General features: G+C 41.9%; 1 protein-coding gene across 1 annotated transcript in view; it reads right to left on the bottom strand.

The window, feature by feature from the left end:
• ARG2 (arginase 2) overlaps positions 1-12,860 on the bottom strand; it is a 21,421-nt gene extending 8,561 nt beyond the window's left edge. Inside the window, exons 1-2 of the mRNA XM_038139312.1 lie at positions 12,676-12,860; positions 12,484-12,556 (exon numbers count right to left, since the gene is read on the bottom strand). Of these exons, the coding sequence (XP_037995240.1) occupies positions 12,484-12,556; positions 12,676-12,792 (190 nt within the window). The 5' untranslated portion in view covers positions 12,793-12,860. The remainder of the gene's footprint in view (positions 1-12,483; positions 12,557-12,675) is intronic.

Here is a 12,860-nt window from a genome sequence, read left to right as displayed (position 1 = left end):
AAGCCATTAGTCTAATGTCTAGGAAGCTGGCTCTGTGAATTTGCTTGGTGGATATTGCACAAAAGCTTAGTTGAGAAATACGTGACTTCTTTATATTTTAAAAGGAATTTTAACTGGTGAATGAAGGAAATTTATTGAGTCACTTGTGCAGATTTGGTGCTAGGAAGTAGGCAAGCATACATTTTATAGCAAGGACAGAGGTGGGCAGATATTGGGGTATTTGCAAATAAACATGTCAGCTGAGCACAGCTGTTCGAGGAAGGATTGAATGGATGTCCTGGCAACTCTGAGAAAACACATTCTCTGCAGTGACTTAAAGCAGTAAGAAGAACCATGACACACCACTCCCAGCTTTTCAGAAGGCAGCGCAGGTACCCAACTGCTTTTTTTTTCCTCCCATAGACAATATCTAATTAAACAAGAGGATGAAGGCTCTGGAATTTTGAGCCCATTTTGTTCAGATTTGAATGTGCTATCTGATCTCTGTGACCACCACCTTTTCTACCCCTTGTTTATTCTAGTGCTGCGCAGAAGCAGAAAAAATTGAGTTCCAAGAGGTTCAGTAAATGTTACAAGTTTTTTTTTGTTGTTTGTTTTTTTAAATTAGTGTCATCATTCAAGGCTACTTTTCCCACATATGCACACTGCTACACATTTCAGTATTTCAAAGTTTGATGAAAGTACTTGAGCATGCCTGGGAGATAAGTTTTGGAAGTAAGACTTCAATAGGTGTCAAGACCTTTTGGAGAGACTCTTGTACAAGGGAACAATGCCTTTCATCTAATACCTCTGACATCTGTGTGAAATAAATCTGCAGTTGGGAGCCATGTGCAGTGAGTTACACATTGCAGGACAACACATTATACGGTGTAATGGAAGAAATGACTACAACTTAGGTTTTGTTCTCTCCTACAGAGCATACAAGCACATGGCAGTATTTTTACCCATTAAAGGATGAAAACCAACTTCCATTAATGCTATCACAAAGCTCCACCTTCAGACCAGTATAAAACAAAGATCCAACTATGCCATCATTCCTTGCACTGATTCCTTGAAGGAATCAGTTAAAATTCTCCAGGTTAAAATTCTCAAGGCAGGCCACACGTGGCAGATTTGAGCAAGTGTGTTTAGAGAAGTAGCAAGTGTTTAGTAATTTCTGCTTTACCCTGCCCATCTCCAAGATCCCTTTGTAAGGCAAAAAGACTCGGTTCAGCTTCTGAATAAAAGACCCTATTTGTTTCTTAGGATCACATCAGGTTTATCTAGCTTAACACTTTTGTGGTCCAGAATGCTGCAATCTTGTCCACTTTTTGAACACATGGTACTCGTGATTCCCTCTATTTTATAGAAAAGCCTAATGTCTGTTAAAGACAATAGATGCCTTCAGTTTTTGTTACCATCTTCTAAAGTTCAGATAAGGTTCATGAACCTTGTAGCAGTTTCTTTCCTCAGCTTTGTGCATCCCTTGTGTCTAGGCCCACTGTACTTATGTGCTTGCAGAGGACAGTTCAGGTTTTCCAGGGTGATAAGGAATGTTTTCAGCCAGCTATCCAAAGGCCATCTGATTAAGATACAGTTAATCTCAGAAGTACACGCTAATCCCATACTCAAACATTAACATCTTCTCTTGCTATTATTTCTTTCAATAGTGTCTAGTGTTTTGAAAATTGGGATTAAATGACCTCAGGGCAAAGGGAAAGCTTAGTGAATAGACAATGCACAGAAAAAGAAATCCACAGTACTTAGATATGTCATGTATCCCAAAGTGAGGTGATGCCTAGTGAAGGCTGACCTAGAACAGGGACTAGATGGAGCTAAAGAATAAAGTAAGTATTTATTAAGAGGCCTCAATAGAGCCACCTTGGGCAGCACAACCCAAAATGGCCACAAAATGGACAACAGGTCACGGGATCTCACACTTTTATAAGTTCTGGTCCATTAGCATATTGGAGTTAATTGTCCAATTACAGCTTTAGCCCATGAAGTCCCTTACAGCTTTAGCCCATGAAGTCCCATCCTTCTTGTTTTTCTCTCTTCAGTCCACCGTTGTTTATGCTCTTGGGCCCGAGATTTGGATCAGTTGTCCTTGGGTATCCAGCTAGAGAAGGAATTGTTTTGTCTACCTGTTCTGTGAAGAGAGCTTACCATCCCCTAATTTGAAGCCTAGACTTACACACTAAAGCAGAATAGAATCTGAAAAATATAAAAGCTGAAATCTGAGGCATCAGTGGGAAGTGCATTATTTGGCCATTAGTGAAAGATTTTATAATCTACCTCACCAAGCAATATCCACTGACATTCTTTGGTAGTGGGGAAATTTATATTTTTATAAATATAAATTTATATATTTTATATAGATACTAATACTACTTTATTTATATAGATACTATACTAGTACCTATATTTATCTGGATACTACTTTATTTTATATAGCTACTAATACTTATAAACAAAACAGCTTTTTAAATCAGCACTGAAAGTTAACATGAAGAATATATGGGGCCTTTTAAAAGGCAGTAGATTCAAGTTCTGAAAGGTAGGAAAAGCTATGGGCAGATAGGAAAGCCAGCTTCCTTACATTCATTAGAAAGCATAGCATCCACACCATTTGTCAGTGAAGCAGGTCAGGTCTAGCCAGGATTAAAGTTCTTTTAAAGTGAAACATACCATAACTACCATACAGTACTTAAGGAGTAAGCAGCACAAACATTTTGCTAGTAATGAAAGAACATAAAACTAAATGTGATCAAAAGTCTTTTGTTCACACTTTCAAGCCCTACCAGAAATTACTTTCAAATGAAAAATATATTATGTTTGATTCATTAGTCAATTATCAACAGTGCAGGAAATTTATAACAACCAAATACATACAAGTTAGCTCTACCAACACTCTGGCTTAAGCGGAGATCCCTTTTTGAAATGAAGGAAACAAAAAAGCATGCCTGAGTAATCTATTTCTATTGCAGAAGCTTGAAAGAGATCCAAGGGAGATAAAGATGTCAGTGTGAGCAGGAACACACAGTGTAGTTACATAACTAACATGCACACATGCACAGCAGTCCTGTCACAGTGCACCACCAGCGTGGAAAGGCAGCATCCACAGCTTAGGAGTGCAATCCTCAGGGCTTCAATGCCCCCCCTCACCCCGTCATCAGAGGTGCCTGGGGGCACATTTCCACAAAAAAAAAAAAATTGATAAATTAGCTTGAAATAGTTTGCACAGTAGATCATTCCCAGATTAATTTCTATTGACCAGAACAGGTTAGGGAAAGATCACACAGGCATCCAACCTGCAGACAGCTGTCATTTATCCAGCCTGCACAGCCAGAACCTTACTTGCATCATGTAGAACAAATCTTCGTTTTTCCTACTTAGGAGCCTTAGACTTCAAATAATTTTTTTTTTAAAAAGTAAAAAAAATATACACACAAAAAACCCACTAAAAACAAAACAAAAAAACACCAAAACACCAACCAACCAAATAGCAACATCCAAGAAAACCCCAAAAAACCCTACACCACCAAACAAAGAAACCCCAACAAATTAAGTATATACCTGAGAAAACAGTTCTCTGCATGCCTTTTCAAATAAGCTGTTAATGTATCACTCATGCTCCATTCAGTTATTTAGCCATTAGTGAAAGATTTCATAATCTTTCACTGGGGACATAACATGTCTTTTAGCAAGCTGTATGACAAGTCTGAAGTTCACTTCCTATTATAAGCAAAATACACACAGTAGCCAGCAGTTACTACAGTAATTTCCCTGCACAGATTTAGAGAATTTTCTTCTGTAAAAACAGGCAGCTCATGTCAGGTGGCATTGAATTGGAAAACAGCTGGGCAGCAGCACAGAAAGCCTCCACCCTCATCCTTCTCTACCAGGAAATTGCACCAGCAACAGAAGCAGCAAACTTGATAGTAGGAGATTCAGCTTTCCAAACCCAGGCTGTTTGCTGACATTGCCCCATGGCACATTCAGATAATAAACACAACAGCACTGCAAGGCAGCACATGGGAACTGGAACAAAAGCACAAGGAACATGGGATAGAACTGATCTCCCAACACTGCTGGTTTACACTGAGCATTTGTGAACTGGATTTAAAAAAAAAAACAAAACCTAAATTAATTGGGAAAAGGAAATCTCTTCTGGGTGAACTACTGTTAAAGGAACCTGGAAATCCTACAGTTACTAGACTTTCTTTGATACTATGTTTATATATAAAGTTGCTCACATGAAAGCATCACTCCTGTGAACTGTTTTCTCAGCTTATAGCAGCATTTACTAAACCACCACAAACACATAAAAGCCTTTTAGGAAGCCATGACTATTATGAACAATGTTTATAGGCAGACTTAACATTTTACTTCACATGAATGAAACTAAGTTACCATCCTTCTTTTCATTATAAACCCATTGGCTTACGGTAGGGACTTTGTAATCCTTTCTCAGAGACACTGTCAAAATGTTACACAACAGCAAACAAATGATTCAATTCATATGACCCATGCATTCTGAAGGTTTTTTTGGTTTTTTTTAAGGCAGTTTTAACCCTCCAGAATTATCCAGGACACATGGGTATTACAACTACACAAACAAAGTGCATGCTTTCATTTTACATGAATAGGAAATTAGGCTAGCAAGGTTCCCACTGCAAGAGACAGACTTCAGCAGCCTAATTTAACCATAACCCACTTGCTAGGAAGTTCATTACACAGCATCTACTTCTCTTTAAACTGAATAAGTGTCTGCTAGAAGAGGTGTAGGTATATAGGTTGGATACATAGTTGATGGCTCAATAGATACCTGTCAGCTCTAAAATTTCACTTCCTAAAAGGCAAGCTCTTGTCTGAGCAATTCCCATCCTTTTATTTGAAATTTTGAAAGGTCTGGTTTAAGACAAAGTTTCTATAGCTGTAAGTATTTTAAAAGCTTCATCTCCCACAAAACAACAAGCAAACCCAATTCTAACTGCTCTTCCAAGTCTGTAGTCAAAATGTCCCTTGCATAAAATTATTTTATAATAAAAATTATTTTTCCAGCCCCAAATCGAGTGCCACCTCATTTCCCTTTGGAAACTGCTTATAACTTTAATCTCTGATGAAATTCCGTGCAGTTGACCTTAAGAGGTCTTCCAAAACGTCAGTCTGAGGTGTTGGGAAACATTTACACTGTGGCTTGCATCAGAGAGAAGGGTGTAGCTATTGCACCTGCCACACCACCAACAAACCCTGCACACGTCCTAATTCCTTCCAAATAAGCTTAACCCAGACACGGCTCCTGATAACAAGAACACAATGGGGCCCTTACAGCCGTGAGGATCATAATGCCTAAAGAGCTTTCCTCAACAAAAAGCACCTTGTGCTTTAGATTGTTACAGAAGTAAACAGTTATACTGCATTCCTTAACCCAGGCAGGTAACACTTGAGAGGAAGGGAAAGTAAAATATATTAGAGATTACTGAAATTCTCTTCCTCCCTCTTAACCAGCTGGGAAAAACTAACATCTGACCACCTTTACTTTTTCAAATGAAAAATCTGATCTGATGGGTTGTTGGTCTGTGGATTTTGGTGGGGTTTTTTGTTTGGTTTTTTTTGGGTTTTTTGGGGTTTTTTTTGGTTTTTGTTTTTTTTTTTTTTTTTTTTTAATTTAACTTCAGTGCTTCATTCCCTGCTTTTCAGCAGGTGGTGTTATAATATAAATTTCCACCTTTCATCCAAAACCAGTCCTCCATACCATACTCACATAAGCATACACCTGCCATAGATCTCTTGGTCTTGTGAGTCCACAACAAGACAAGTGATTAAAGTTTCAAATGAGAAAGCAGTAATAGATCATGTGTACTGTAAAGCAGATCAAAATCCAACTCACTACCTAATTTTCCCTCTGTCATCTCCTTTTGTGCCTCCCTCTAGTAACTCCACTCCTTCAACAGAATTATTGTAAAAAAATAAACCAGAATGTGATCTAAATGTACTCCATTCCAGAGACAATTATATAGGTGCAGAAATTCAGCTTGGTCATGTGTTAAAACTAATTTTATAATGTGAAAATATCTAGCACGAAGGGTATTACTACAAATAAAATAAAAAAAAAAATACAAAACCCCCAAGAGCTCTGCTCATTGGTCCTTCACCCTAGTCTCCCTTTATTTAAAATCAGGAAGAAATAATCAATTCAGGTTTTCCTGATCTTCACCAGCATAGCTCTATTTTTAAAGGTATTTAAACTAAACTGTCACACAGAACAATTACAGTTAAAACACCAAGTGACATTTACCCCAAATTCACAAAGATTCTTTTAAAGCAAATTTCATAGAGTGCAACCTTGAGTATGCACCAGCCAAATGGGAGAGGGAAAAGCAAACATCAAATCAATGGATGGCTGACACAAAGCTTTTCATTCCAAAGCAGATTGTGTGCTCCATCAGCATGGGGAAGGGAAGAGAATATCAGACCCAACTGACTGCAAGGACTGCTCTGACTATTTTCAGTGTTGGCAGTCTTCTCCTGGCTTCCAAGGCTACCCGTAATCACGCAAATATCGAAGGTACAACACCCAAAAGGATAAACTGCAGCTGCTGAGCAGAGTTGTGCACAGCAGAGCACGCTCCCCCAGGGCTTAGCCTCCCCTGCTCAAGGCAAGACAGCCAATGAGGTCTGTTGGGAAGAAGCAACCTAAAAACAGCCTTAGTGGAGGCCTCCTTGAAACAGCTCTCCTCCAAAACCCCAGCAGGGCTCCTCCTGCCTGCCAGGTCATCAGAGCCAGTTCCTGGCTGCCTTCCCTCGCAGAGTGGAGCAGCACCTGCCCCTGAAGCATTCTGACAAGTGGCATCATTTCAAAGACTCATGGCAAATGCGAGTTACAATCAGCCCCTTTGGCTGTGCTTTGATTTTTGACAAACCACTGGTCTTTGAAGGTAACCAATCATGGCTAATCCACATTTGAGAGGTAAACAAGAATAGCAGAGTCTCATGGATCTTTATCTCTGTATAAATAAAAAGAGGTAATTAAGTCTAGTTCCAGAAATAAGTTGCAGTACTACATAAGTATGTTGTACTGATATTATTAAACAGAACTGTTTGGGCATGCTTGTATCTAAGGGAAAGGAAAGAAGAGGACTGCCATTTACCCATTTAGTTTCAGGGGAAAAGCAGGGGGAGAGGGTGTTCCTGGATTAAAAAAATGCATTCCTATTTCTGCTTTGTAGGGAAGAAGAATTAGCTGTTATTCTGAACCTCCTTATGTTATATCCAAACTGATTTTTGTTCCTGAGGATGCTCCAAGCACATGAATACTTAGCTTTGACAGTACTACCACCAGATGTGATCAGAAATAAAAATACATAAACAGTAGCATTTCTTACCTCAACAATGCAGAGATTTAACTAAATAACATTCTGCTTAAATGCCAGCAGTTATTTCAAATTTTGCCTGTCTCCCACTTCATCAACAGCAGAAAACATAACTCAAAAAAGCCAGATCTTGATGTTATCTATACAACAAATTTAGACTTTATTGGAATTCTAGAGATTAGCGATATTTGACTGGCTGTAATAAAGTCTTTACAAGTTTAAAATACTGAGTTTTGAAGAGAAACAACTGAGGTAAAAGCTAGTGCAAAACAAAGCTAGAATCTAATCCAAGAATTCAAGAATTCATTCCTGACAGATCTTGCTTCTAACATGTAAATCCAATTTCAGTGCAAATACAGGGCAGGCAGAATGGTACGGTTTGTCAAATTCTTCAGGGATAGAGGCAAGTTGTTAAACACATTTACTTGGTGGACCGATGAACATTATTTTCCCAACAATGCAGCTGTAACTCTTGCCAGTCCAAATCTGCTGAATCTCAGCACCTATACTTATTGATGCATAATTGGTGCATAACTAAAAAACTGTTTATCTTCCTTCTAAACTCTTTACTGAAGAAGATTTAGGTGGACAAAAAGGAGATATGTAGAAGCAGCTGCTTCATGATTTATTAAGACTGATATTAACCATAGGAGCTATCTTGGTGAAGAAGCAAAGTTGAATTGCTATTTCTGGCAGCAGATGTCAACAGGAGTCCAATGGTTTTGGGCAAAGCAGTAGTGTAACTCCAGAGACACGGGGATTAACAGCTCCACTCCTCTTTAGAGGAGGTTATTCCTTTCTGAGTCACTGCACCGACCTCATGAAACCTATGACTGAAGAATTTGTTCCGCTCCAACAGAAGAATGGTGATATGATGCTCATTCTCGCTGACACGTGTAGTTCCCCTCTGTGTGTAAGCCACACGTCTCTGCAGTTCACCAACTTGTCAAGCCAGCAACTCAGATCCAAACTTTGCTAATCAATTCTACAGTAACCCAAATCCAAGCCTGACTAAGCTCAGCAGCCCAGCTGCATGCAGTTCTAAATAAAGACCAAAATTTTTAATTCAGCAATCAACAACAGTCAACATACAAGAATGAATACTTGAGAAGAAATCTTACATTAAAGTTGTTCCTGTGCCAGCAGCAGCACAGATGCTCTAAGTCACCTCAAAGGCTACAGTAAGAAACAGTAGTTCTCTATTAAGTACAAAACTGAGTAAGGCCTTTCTCTCCTCAAGTAAAGAAGACTAGGCAATACTCTGGATTGAAGTTTGATCAGATTCTCTGTCTAATCTGCAGCAAGCAGGAGAGGCCCAAGAAATCCTCACTTTAAAAAACCTTATACTTTGCACTTTCAGTAGCTTATGTATCTGCCACCTATCTCCCCCACTCCTAGCCAAAAAAAAAGTCCAAAAGCCTCCACATATTGCACCCATTTCTGTTTACTGTTAGAGCAATACATAGACCTACATGCCCTTTTCTCTCCCATGCCAAGGAGCTGTGGGTCTCTGTTTTCACATGGCACTTTTACTTCTTTGGCAACATGTCCTTTCAGGTGATAATATTTTAGTTTCCCTTAGGAGAGGAAGCAAAGCCAAAAGACAAACATCTCCAAGGTGAATGAAAATCCCCACAGGCAGAGTAAGTTATACTTTAATTTACTCCTGCTAAACTTGCACACCCACTGCTTTTGGCTTGGGACTCCTGCTACAGTAACTCTGAGTACACCTTGAGCTACTACAAACAGGTAACTGTGATCTCTCTGCTCCTGACAAGGGGAAAAAAGTCAAATTGGTGGCTCAGATTCATCTCTGACAGTCTGGTACAGACTAGCAACAACATCTGCCTCTGTGCTCCCTCCTCAGATTTCAGCCTAAGCATAAACAAGCAGTTCACAGGCAGTCATTAATTGAGGCAGCCAAGAAGTTACTATACCATGTAGGTATGGTCAGAATCTTTCAAGGGAGGGATCCCCCTCCAAAAAAAAATAGAAATTGGAATAGCAGCTCAGAACGCTGCAATAGGACTGTGAAAGAACAGAAATTAGGATAGTGTCAAAGGAACAACAAAATTCCACCACCACCCCCCCCACCACCCCCCAATTAATCAAAGTGGAAAACAATGCAAAAAGTGGAAACAAAAGTTCAGTGTTCTCACTCTTTCTGATATGGCTGGAGTACTATCAACAGAAGTCATTAAATAAGGCAGACACACATGTGAAGAGCCATGAGGCTGCTTCATACTCAAAGTAACAAACAAACACAGTATATGCATCGTACTACCCAAATGCTCCCTTTTAGAGAACCCTCCAGAGCACCTTCATTTTATACAGGTCAAGCTAAACTTAAATTACAAATGGAAAATGAATAAATCAAAACTTTAAATAAATAACCTTTAACATTTCAGGCAAACAGAAGAATCTGATCACCAGAAATCTCTTCCACTTGAAAGACAGTGAGGGCAATTTTCAGAGTTACTGTTAATGCAGAGGAATACTGCTTCTTTCCCCCCTCTGTACTTCTTTAGATGGCCCAGAATCCAGCCTCACTCTTGTACTGAGAAGCATCATTCCACATTTCATACCTGGTTTCAAATTGGTAAGGACAAGGAAAATCAAGTTTATAGCATTCTTCCATATCCAAGCAGGGAATGGGGGCATGCAACAAACACTTTCCATATGCACTCACATACACAGACCCTGTGGTCACAAATACTTCAGAATTAGCCAGTACAGATGAAGAAGCCCTGTGTCTTAGAGAAATGTTATTTATTTTTAAAGGAGAAACCTGGTCTGCTGCAGTATAATTTGCCTGTTCCTGGAAAACAATCAAGAACCCATGAAAATTGTTAACTCCCATAATAAAACAGAAAAACAGAATGTCCAAATTAATAATTAGAATCATACTGTGGCTCCATTCATACTGTGGCCTTCTTAAAAGGATGAGCGCAAAATTCAGAGTGTTAGAAAGACAGAGAAAGCAGTTAAAGTTTTACTGCCAGTTCAGCATACCACAGGACTCCAAGTAATGGCACCATTACAACAGTACTGCAGCCAAAGCCATCCTGGCATCCCAGGGAAGAAAAATAAGCAGCCCACATATAAAAACAATCATTTGCTAAGTTTCCATGAACAACAAATGTGTACAGTACAAAAGGCTACATGGCAGCATCCTCCTCCATCCAGCACCCTCCCCTCAAGCAGATTGTCTTTGCACTGTAAACCACTCCTCTGTGCATGCTGGTCACTGTCACCCTTGCAGGATGGGCCCTCACAGCAGAACCTGTTCTTAAAAGGGCTGCAGAGATTTAAGCAGCAATAGACATTAACAACACCTTGAAAAACAAACCAACCCCACCCCAGTGGAAGAACACACCAGCAATAGGAAATGGCAACAGCACAAGGAAGAGCCTCTAAAAACTGTAAGGGAACAGCAAGAAGATATCTCCATGTGCATAACTGATTGATGAGTAAACAACCTGTAAGAAACTAAACAGTGAAAGTATTTGCTGAATTTAGTTTAGCTTGCTTCATTTCTATCCCCATAACATTTTGATACTGGAATCCAGAAAGGTCTCAGATTTCCCTTTCTTTCCACATTCTACAAGCTCCTATTGAAGTGAGCTTGTGTCAGGCAAATGAGAAGGCTTTTTCTTCTAGTTTTAAATTTTGTTGGGTTTTGTGGGTTTGGGGTTTTCATCCAAGAATTCTTATAAAGTGGAAACATTAGCTCTGAACCACTTGAAAGAGAACCCCAAGCCTTCCAGTATAAAATTTTGTCATTGATACAAAACAATCTACTGCCTACAGTCTTATTTAGAAGAGCATCCTCCTTTCAAACCTAGCAATTTGTTAGTTTCAAATAAACTTTAGGCTCAGTAACTATTCCAGTACAAAGAACCTCTTTTAGGTGTCCTCCTGCACATTTGCTGAGATTGTAGCTCTTGCTCACTAGAATTCAAGTATTGCAAATGACAGCAAGTATCTGTACTTTGCACAAAACAAGGCAGGAAAAGAATATCTACTCATTTGGCTGACAACTGGGACTTTTCAGCTCGTGAATCATAAGATATGCAATATGCCTACAGGGCTGCACAGAACAATTGTTTCTGTGTTGAAGAGTTCTTACAATTCAGAATAAAATTGCTAGAGGGTTATTAGGCAATTATCTCTGTACGCATCTAATCTCCACTGACACTAACCACCCAGGGAGCAGATACTGGTTCTTTCTGTGGTCCATCCTTGCAATCCCATCCTCATCACACCATTTTCAGTAACACTCTTTGGATTAAAGATTCTTCAAGACACAGTTCAGCTTTACAAGTTTCTATCCCTTGTGTCCTGTTTCTAGTAACTGTGGTACAGCTTTCTGCAGGTCTCAGCTTGTAGAAGTAATAGATATGAGAAGCTGAATCACAATTAAGTGCATGGATTTGCTTGCACAAAAAGACCAGAAACAGCCCGTTCACAGGGTGGTATTTGCAAGCGTTTCCAAAGACTTCACACAAGACCTCATATATAAAACTGAGGACTTCTCCAGAAAATTCTGAATTTCATCACCTAGAAGCATACGAATCTTTTAGGAACAAACTGGTAACGAACACTGAAGGAAGAAAAAAAAGAAAAGGCAAAGCCCACAGCATGTGCCAACCCGAGGATCACAGGTACTTGTCTGGATGCCATAGGCGCACACAGCGATTCAAACAGCCTCTCGTTTCCCCGGCTCTCCCGGAGTCAGCCCGGGAGCAGCACACGCTCCGTGCGCCGCTGCGGCGCTCGCTGTGCGGCGCGGGCGGCTGGCGGCGCGTCCCGCTGCTCCGGGCGGCCGGAGCGCATCGCGGCCGGGGAGCCGGGACCACCGGCCGCTCTTTGTTCCGGGACCCCCGCAGGGCCCCGTGCGGCTCCTCCCGGTGCGGAACGCGACCAGCCTCTCCCTGCCGGCACCTCCGCAAGGCTGCGGGCACCGCCGGCGCCGGGGCACGGTGCGCTCCGTGAGTCACCGGAGGCTGGACCCGTCTCCCCCCGCCCGCAGCGCGGCTGAGTCACGCTGCCGCTGCCCCGGGAGGCGAGGGGGCGATGCGGGCAGCCCCCGCCGCCACCCCCGCCCGCCGCGCTGTGCTGTGCTCACCGAGCCCGGCCAGCCGCTCCACCAGCCCCGCGGCGCGGACGGTAGCGGGGCCGTGGTCCACTCCCCGCCGTTTCTGCGAGACAAAGAGAGGGAGAACGCGTCAGTCGGCGCTGCCCGCAGCCAGGTACGCAAGCCCCGCCGGGGAGGGGGAGCCGGGCGACCGCGGCAGCCGGCGCCCCCCGCGATGCCCACCTGGCCCCTGGAGAGCGGGGCTCCCACCAGCGCCACGGAGTGCGCCCGCCGGCGCAGCTGGAGCGCGGCGTGGGGCCGAGCGCGGAGCAGGCGGGCGAGGGGCCCGCGCAGGGCCATGGCGGGGCGATGCTGCCGCGCGCCGCCCGCGCCCCGCTCTCTTCAGCGCCGCGCGCCGCCCCCCGCGC

The sequence above is a fragment of the Motacilla alba genome, chromosome 5 (assembly GCF_015832195.1).
Source record: "Motacilla alba alba isolate MOTALB_02 chromosome 5, Motacilla_alba_V1.0_pri, whole genome shotgun sequence".
Taxonomy (NCBI): Eukaryota; Metazoa; Chordata; class Aves; order Passeriformes; family Motacillidae; genus Motacilla; species Motacilla alba.
The sequence above is the reverse complement of the archived record's forward strand: the minus strand, read 5'-3'. Positions and strand labels throughout refer to the sequence as shown.